The 9,404-nt window shown below is 47.4% G+C and overlaps 1 protein-coding gene across 1 annotated transcript; it reads left to right on the top strand.

The window, feature by feature from the left end:
- The first annotated feature begins 1,885 nt into the window (after nucleotides 1-1,885).
- Nucleotides 1,886-2,974, top strand: LOC104773336. The gene has a single exon (XM_010497918.1). It carries the CDS (start codon nucleotides 1,886-1,888, stop codon nucleotides 2,972-2,974), a length of 1,089 nt encoding a protein of 362 aa, XP_010496220.1.
- Nucleotides 2,975-9,404: the final 6,430 nt, after the last annotated feature.

A 9,404-nucleotide genomic window follows, 5' to 3' on the forward strand; every position in this document is an offset into this window, starting at 1 on the left:
CTGACGAGGTGAGGCTGCCGGTTGTAGTGGCGAAGAGTTATGTACTGGTAATGGAGCAGGTGATAACGAATTTTATTTAATTTATCATTTTACCATTGAATTATTTGAGATTCATGTATTATCATGCTTATAATTTCTTTATTTATGTCAAATTTATTTTCTTCTAATTTTTCAAGCTTGATTGGTTGTGCAACGCCCGCGATCCTGAATAGGATCGAAGGCCATGGCTTGGTCCGGGATGGAAGGGTGATCTCGGACAAGTCGGGAAGAGCTACTCGTTAGCTCGGTCAAGGGGGAAAAACGAGCCAAGTATGGGACAAGTATTGGTCAGCTCCGGACAGCTCCGGGCCAGCTCCGGACAGCTCTCGGCCAGCTCTGGACAGCTTGTGGCCAGCTGCGGTCAGCTCGGCCAGCTAGTGCCAGCTCGACCAGCTGCCAGGGAGCTCGACCCAGCTTGACCAGCTGGACGACAGTGGACAGTTCACTGGCCAGTTGAGAGCTCGGGACCGAAAGGGCACGGCCTAATGGCCATGGCCGAACGGGTACGGTGAGCGTACATGAGCGAACAGGAGCGAATGAACGGATTCGTCCGAAGGGTGCCTTTTGGGCCAAAACTGCAGCCCAGGACCCTATATAAAGGGGGCGCTCCTCTCATTCCGGGGACACGGTCGAATACAGAAAAATACACCAAAAACTCGAGAGTACGAGTAAAGATCAGGAAGAAGGATCCGAGAGATAAAGAGTTCGGCGAGAAGGGTAATAAGGGTCGGAGGTACGGTACAGTACCGTCCATATAGGCTCTGGGAATTGGGGTAGTGCATCAAACATAAGCATAAGTAATGCTTCGGATGGTCCGGTTGGTCGGAGGAAAGGGGGTGCGGCTCAGAAGTGGATCGGGAACCGCCATATTCGCCGTGAAACAACCAAACTGATGCGCATGCTACCTCCCTACCGATCAGCGTACCATCCGGGGTGTCCGAGTACGGACTGATCAGGCGGAGAAAAGTAAACGCGGCTCGGCGGTTGGACAGGGATCGGTACAGACCCCAGTACACCGTCCGAACTGATGCGCGGGATAACTCTCTACCGGCCGACCTCTGTACTGGACGGTTATTAGTACCTAGCGTGCATTGCATGACATGTACAGCGGGAAAGGGAATGTTATTGATGCCTACTTGGTTTCAGGAAAGGAGGGTGATCGCGGGAAAGGAAGTGCTTAGGCGCGGGACTCATGGCCGGGAAGATGAGTGGTGGTGTGAAGGGTAGATAGGATCGATTATACAGCTTGTTCTAGCTTATTATGCAAACTCATAAGTTGTATCGAATCCTTTGATTACTTAATGAATATCGAATATTTATTACTCTAAGTATTATATCATAAGGATTATGTATGAATCACAGAATGTGCAAACGAACATTGTTTAAAGGAATGGGCCCTAAAATATGACTAAGTAGTGTAAAGGGACGGGAGAACCTCTCCGGCCATAGATGGCCGGGGATGGGGTCTTTCAAGTTGGTATCAGAGCATGCTTGGTTCTAGGACCGGTAGTGCGGGTTTGGGGCATCACCACTCATCGGCTTCATGGGATCTCGCGGTAGTTGTTCTTACTGTTTGCGGTTTGTTAATTTAGCCGTGACTAATGCGTAATTTTGCAGATGGGTAAGAACAGCAAGGAAAAGAAAAGGAAAGGCAAGGAGGTGGCCGATAGGACCATGGAAGCGGAGACTATGGTCGATGCGGACGTGGGGAACACGGACACCCTGATTGCAGCCGGACCTGGCTGGAGAAAAACAACCGGATAATGATAAGCCAGAGAGTAGCGAAGCTACGGACGTGAATGGGCAACCGAATGTTGTACCATCGTCCCAGGAACAGTGGGAAACGATGAAGGCCATGATGGCACAGCTGGACGTGCTCACAAAGGCGTTGGTACCGGATCCTGTGGTACCAACGGTACGTAGCAAGATTGTTGCGGGGACCATTGGGGTAGGTCCTGGAGATTCTCCGAGAAAGAGAAAGGACTACCTTGATGCACTGGAGCATGTCACGAGGCTAAAGAGAAAACATTTTTCGGGTAGTACGGACCCGATTGTGGCTGACGAGTGGAGGAGTCGACTTGTAAGGAATTTCAACTCCACTCGCTGCCCGGAGGAGTATCAAAAGGACATTGCTGTCCATTTCCTGGAAGAGGAAGCCCATGACTGGTGGGTATCAGTGGAGAAACGTACAGGTGGTCAAGTCCTAACTTATGCGGACTTTGAGATAGAATTCAACAAGAAATTCTTTCCCCTGGAGGCTTGGGACCAACTGGAAAGCGAGTACCTGAACCTGGTACAAGGGGAGATGACGGTATGCGCGTATGACGTTGAGTTCAGTCGCCTTAGGCGCTTTGTGGGAAAGGAAATTGAGGATGAGAAAGCACAAGTACGTCGCTTTATCCGTGGACTAAGGGTGGACATCCGCAACCATTGCATGAACGGTGTCTTTAACTCGGTCGTGGAAGTGGTGGAAAGGGCGGCTATGATTGAAGCTGGGATAGAGGAAGAGAAACAGCTCAAACGCGAGAAAGTTTCTTCTCGTTCGACTCACCCAGCCAAAACCACCGACCGAAAGAGGAAGTGGGACAAGGTGGATAACGCAAGGTCTGAACCCAAGTATGGGGAGTGCAAGACTTGCGGAAAGTACCACAGCGGTTCTTGCTGGAAGGCCGTGGGTGCATGCGGACGCTGTGGAAGTAAGGACCATGAGATCCGAAACTGTCCAAGGATGGACAATGGCAATGGGCCAAGGACCTGCTACTTGTGCGGGAAGGAGGGACATTTCAAGAGGGAATGTCCAAAGCTTGATCAACGTGGAAACCATGGCGAGGAAACTTTACCGCCACCACCAAAGAGACAGGCTGTTGCACCACGCGTGTATGAGCTGTCTGAGGGAACTGCCGATGGGAACTACAGGGCGATTACTGGTATGTAACGAGAACCCTTTTTAGTTCAATTCGTGTATTACATAGCATCATGGTGCATGTTAATGGGGGATAAGGGTACTTAGCATTCTAGAGGAATGTGTAGGGACCTTAAGTATAGGTGGTGTGGAAACGCACACCTTGTTTGATTCGGGGGCCACACACTGTTTTGTGAGCCCAGANCAGAAATGATAGGGAAAGGTGGATTCCAGAGAGAACCAAACACCGAACATGGATTGGTCCGAGCAGCCGGCGGGCAGGTGATGTTCCCGTACAGTGTGGTTCATGGCATCTCGGTCATTGTCAATGGTGTGGATATGCCTACTGACCTAATCATTGTGCCACTCATGAAACATGATGTTATCTTGGGGATGGACTGGTTGGGAAAGTACAAGGCTCACATTGACTGTCACCGAGGGAGAGTAAATTTTGAGGGAAAGGAAGGAACATTGAGATTCCAGGGAATAAGATCAACTTCGGGAAGTTTGATCATCTCAGCAATCCAGGCGGAAAGGATGCTGGAGAAAGGTTGTGAGGCGTATTTAGCCACAATCACAACAAAGGAAGTTGGGGAAAGTATGGAACTGGATGAGATTCCGGTAGCCAACAAATTTGCCGATGTGTTTGAAGCGGTACGGGGAGTGCCGCCGGATAGGTCAGATCCGTTCAACATCGAGCTGGAACCGGGGACGACCCCTATATCTAAAGCGCCTTACCGGATGGCACCGGCAGAAATGGCGGAGTTAAAGAAACAATTGGAAGAATTGTTGGAAAAAGGGTTTATCAGACCAAGTAGTTCACCTTGGGGTGCACCGGTCTTGTTTGTGAAGAAAAAGGATGGTAGCTTTAGGCTATGCATTGATTACCGGGGGCTGAATAGGGTTACGGTGAAGAATAAGTACCCATTGCCCCGGATAGACGAGTTGTTGGATAACCTCCGAGGTGCAAAGTGGTTCTCAAAGATAGACTTGGCCTCGGGGTACCATCAAATTCCGATAGAGCCATCGGACATTCGGAAAACGGCTTTCCGGACGAGGTACGGCCACTTTGAGTTTGTGGTTATGCCGTTCGGATTGACCAATGCACCGGCAGCCTTCATGAAGATGATGAATGGTGTCTTCCGGGAATTCTTGGACGAGTTTGTAATCATTTTCATTGATGACATACTTGTCTACTCGAAGGATTGGGAGACTCATCAGAATCATTTAAGGGCAGTTTTGGTGTGGTTAAGGGAACAAAAGTTTTTCGCGAAATTAAGCAAATGCTCGTTTTGGCAAGAGAGTGTCGGGTTCCTTGGACACATTGTCTCGGACCAAGGAGTGTCCGTGGATCCGGAAAAGATCCGGTCGATAAAGGACTGGCCACGTCCGAGGAATGCCACCGAGATAAGGAGCTTTCTTGGGTTAGCTGGATATTACCGAAGATTCGTCAAAGGCTTTGCGGGTATGTCCCAGCCAATGACGCGATTGACGGGGAAAGATACCAAGTTCCTATGGACGGAGGAATGCGAGAAAAGTTTTATGGAGTTAAAGGCGATGCTCACAAGTGCTCCGGTACTGGCGCTGCCGGAAACGGATGAGCCGTACGTAGTGTACACTGATGCCTCTATAACCGGGCTAGGTTGTGTGTTAATGCAAAGGGGCAGTGTAATCGCATATGCTTCAAGGCAACTGCGTAAGCACGAGAGAAATTACCCAACGCACGACTTAGAGATGGCCGCGGTGGTGTTCGCGTTGAAGATTTGGCGTTCATATCTCTATGGAGCCAAAGTTCAAATCTTCACCGACCACAAGAGTCTGAAATACATATTCACCCAGCCAGAGTTAAATCTAAGGCAAAGACGGTGGATGGAGTTTGTCACGGACTACGACTTGGATATTGCCTATCAACCGGGAAAGGTAAATCAAGTCGCAGATGCTTTGAGTAGGAGACGCTTCGATGTGGAAGCTGAGAAAAATCAGGAAGCATTGGTTTATATGCTGGGGACCTTGCATTTAAATGCATTGTCGGGAGAAGTGGAGCCATTGGGCTTAGGGGCAGCTGATCAAGCGGACCTACTTAGTAGAATTCGTTTGGCTCAGGAAAAGGACAAGGAACTAAAGGGTTGGGCGGAGAATAATAAGACTGAGTTCCAAACATCGAACAATGGAACCATTGTGGTGAATGGACGGGTGTGTGTGCCGCAAGGTAAGGAACTAAGGGACGAAATCCTAAGGGAAGCGCACCAGTCTAAGTTCTCAATCCACCCTGGTTCGACCAAGATGTATCGCGATCTGAAACGATACTATCACTGGAAGGGAATGAAAAGAGATGTGGCCGCGTGGGTTGCCAAGTGTAAAACCTGTCAACTCGTTAAGGCCGAGCATCAGGTACCGAGCGGTTTGGTCCAAAGTCTACCCATGCCGGAATGGAAATGGGATCATGTGACCATGGACTTCGTGACTGGGTTGCCTATGAGCAAGTGGAAACACGATGCGGTCTGGGTAGTGGTTGACAGATTGACCAAATCTGCACACTTCATCGCAATCGCGGAAACGGATGGGGCCGAAGTGATCGCGGCCAGGTACATGGAAGAGATTGTCCGGCTTCACGGGGTACCGGTGAGCATTGTCTCAGACCGTGATACACGGTTTACCTCGCTATTCTGGAAAGCTTTTCAAAAGGCCCTGGGAACAAGGGTGAACTTGAGTACATCGTACCACCCACAGACGGACGAGCAGTCCGAAAGAACAATTCAGACGCTCGAGGATATGGTGCGACCATGCGTACTGGATTGGGGTGGAGGCTGGGAAAGTTACTTGAGCTTGGTGGAATTCGCATATAACAATAGCTACCAAGCTAGTATCGGAATGTCGCCTTATGAAGCGCTATATGGCCGAGCATGTCGAACGCCTTTGTGCTGGATGCCGGTTGGGGAACGGACGTTATTCGGACCCGGGATTGTGGACGAAACGGCCGACAAGCTAAGGTTCTTAAAAATCAAGTTGAAAGAAGCCCAAAACCGACAGAAAAGTTATGGGGACAAGCGTCGGAAACAGTTGGAGTTTGAAGTGGGTGACTTGGTGTACCTTAAGGCCATGACCTATAAGGGAAAAGGGCGTTTCACTAAGAGGAAAAAGTTGAGCCCAAGGTACGTTGGTCCGTACAAGGTACTTGAACGGGTAGGTACGGTGGCGTACAAGCTGGAGTTACCACCAAAGTTAGACGCTTTCCACAAGGTGTTCCATGTATCTCAACTTCGGAAATGCCTAAGAGAAGAGGATGAAGTGGTCGAAGATGTTCCGGCCGAGTTGCAAGAGAACTTGACCGTGGAAGCGACACCTATTCGGATCATTGATCGAATGGTAAAGGAAATGCGCAGGAAGAAGATGAACATGGTAAAAATCTTGTGGAACTGCAGCGGACGGGAAGAAGCTACTTGGGAAACTGAAAACAAGATGAAGGCCGATTTTCCTAAGTGGTTCAAGGAGATGGGTGAAGATCAACTTGATCCGGATTCGGGGACGAATCCCCTTCAAGGGGGGGAGACTTGTAACGCCCGCGATCCTGAATAGGATCGTAGGCCATGGCTTGGTCCGGGATGGAAGGGTGATCTAGGACAAGTCGGGAAGAGCTACTCGTTAGCTCGGTCAAGGGGGAAAAACGAGCCAAGTATGGGACAAGTATTGGTCAGCTCCGGACAGCTCCGGGCCAGCTCCGGACAGCTCTCGGCCAGCTCTGGACAGCTTGTGGCCAGCTGCGGTCAGCTCGGCCAGCTAGTGTCAGCTCGACCAGCTGCCAGGGAGCTCGACCCAGCTCGACCAGCTGGACGACAGTGGACAGTTCACTGGCCAGTTGAGAGCACGGGACCGAAAGGGCACGGCCTAATGGCCATGACCGAACGGGTACGGTGAGCGTACATGAGCGAACAGGATCGAATGAACGGATTCGTCCGAAGGTTGCCTTTTGGGCCAAAACTGCGGCCCAGGACCCTATATAAAGGGGGCGCTCCTCTCATTCCAGGGACACGATCGGATACAGAAAAATACACCAAAAACTCGAGAGTACGAGTAAAGATCAGGAAGAAGGATCCGAGAGATAAAGAGTTCGGCGAGAAGGGTAATAAGGGTCGGAGGTACGGTACAGTACCGTCCATATAGGCTCTGGGAATTGGGGTAGTGCATCAAACATAAGCATAAGTAATGCTTCGGATGGTCCGGTTGGTCGGAGGAAAGGGGGTGCGGCTCGGAAGTGGATCGGGAACCGCCAGGTTCGCCGTGAAACAACCGAACTGATGCGCATGCTACCTCCCTACCGATCAGCGTACCATCCGGGGTGTCCGAGTACGGACTGATCGGGCGGAGAAAAGTAAATGCGGCTCGGCGGTTGGACAGGGATCGGTACAGACCCCAGTACACCGTCCGAACTGATGCGCGGGATAACTCTCTACCGGCCGACCTCTGTACTGGACGGTTATTAGTACCTAGCGTGCATTGCATGACATGTACAGCGGGAAAGGGAATGTTATTGATGCCTACTTGGTTTCAGGAAAGGAGGGTGATCGCGGGAAAGGAAGTGCTTAGGCGCGGGACTCATGGCCGGGAAGATGAGTGGTGGTGTGAAGGGTAGATAGGATCGATTATACAGCTTGTACTAGCTTATTATGCAAACTCATAAGTTGTATCGAATCCTTTGATTACTTAATGAATATCGAATGTTTACTTACTCTAAGTATTATATTATAAAGATTATGTATGAATCACAGAATGTGCAAACGAACATTGTTTAAAGGAATGGGCCCTAAAATATGACTAAGTAGTGTAACGGGACGGGAGAACCTCTCCGGCCATAGATGGTCGGGGATGGGGTCTTTCAGGTTGGTCATAGACCCTTTTTTGTGCAAACATAATTTTTACCATTCATTCAATCCTAAAAGGGAGATAAGGAGTAGAAGCTAATCAACCTAATGGTTAGATAATATAAGGCTAATCAAACACAACCTTACAACAAACATATATAGAATGATTGGAAACACATAAATTTTTGTTGATAGATCCATAGGAGTTCGGAGACTATGACACCCTGGTTTGCGGATAGATTTGAAAGAATTGATTTGGCCACCTATGTCAACAAAGTGCACTTATCTTTTCGATCAAGGGTCCTGAGAGAACTCCAGAGTTAAGCGTGCTTGAGCTGGAGTGGTTTCAGGATGGGTGACCTTTCGGAAAGTGATTGTCGAAACTCTGCGGGTGAGGACAAAACACAGATAAAGATTATAAGGTGATTTGTAGGGTCGATAAACAAGTATTTAAAGCCTTCTGGACGTAACAAACCGGCCGTCGGATATGGGTGGGCCAAAAGTAGACTTGTGGCCCATAGACTGGGAGTGGACATGGGGATAACTAAGAAAGGTGGTAGTCGGGGCGTTCCAAAGACAAATGCTACATCATTGTGTTTCAAAGACACTTCCACGAATACAATGAAATATTTAACTTTAGTTATTATCAAAAGATTTTGTGATGTTAGAAAAAGGGTCTTTAGTTTCATTGGTTGTCGGAGCAAGCCGTTTTGAGATAGCTAAAAGACGTGAACATGTTCTCTCAACACATGAAAAGAGCAGAGTCGAGGTTCTCTCTATGGTGGAGGAGGTTGGACGCAAGGTTATCTACCCAAGAGAGGAAGGTGGAACTAAGGTTCTCTCCGTGGTAGAGGAGATTAGACGCAAGGTTCTCTCTACAATGGAGGACATAAAGAATATATTTGTAACATACAATATATTTAGGTGTAAAAAATACGTTTTTAATGGTAAAATATTTAGAAGATTTGTGAATAGATATAAATCAGTTTATTATATACTAAAATTTTACTTCAATTTATCCGGTGATGGTATAATCATCTCCGCATGAAATTTTAAACCATAGTCATCTCGCTAATTATTTTTTTTGCCATGTTGTAAAAAGAATCTCGAATTTCCCTTAATCGATGAACGCATCACACAATAAAAAATCTCACAACTCTCAGTCAAATAAATTTATCTCATAAACAAAAAAGAAGGATAGAAGGATGAACACAAAGACAAAAGAGTTTTACGACACGTCGTCTCACCTCGATTCTTACCAGCAATTCTTTTTAAATATATATATTTTTTTGGATTAAAGTAAAAATACTAATTATTATTATGAAACCATGATTTAAAAAAAAACTGTATTAGAAAAATTCATAATTAGAAATAAGAATATATTTTTCTCCTAGAAAATAATATTAAAATTTAAAAAATTGAAATACACTCTCAATGGCCTTGTATTCCATCTTTGAAGTAAATGATCCAAGAGCATTATTTTCACTCTTTTCTTGAAGTACCTTTAGAACAGAAAAAAAAAAAAAGTAGCATGGTGACACATTTACCGGTATCAATATCATAAAATTCCAAAATCGAGACAAGAAATGAGAAACCATTGGGAC

Source organism: Camelina sativa, unplaced genomic scaffold (genome assembly GCF_000633955.1).
Source record: "Camelina sativa cultivar DH55 unplaced genomic scaffold, Cs unpScaffold00517, whole genome shotgun sequence".
NCBI classification, from domain to species: Eukaryota; Viridiplantae; Streptophyta; class Magnoliopsida; order Brassicales; family Brassicaceae; genus Camelina; species Camelina sativa.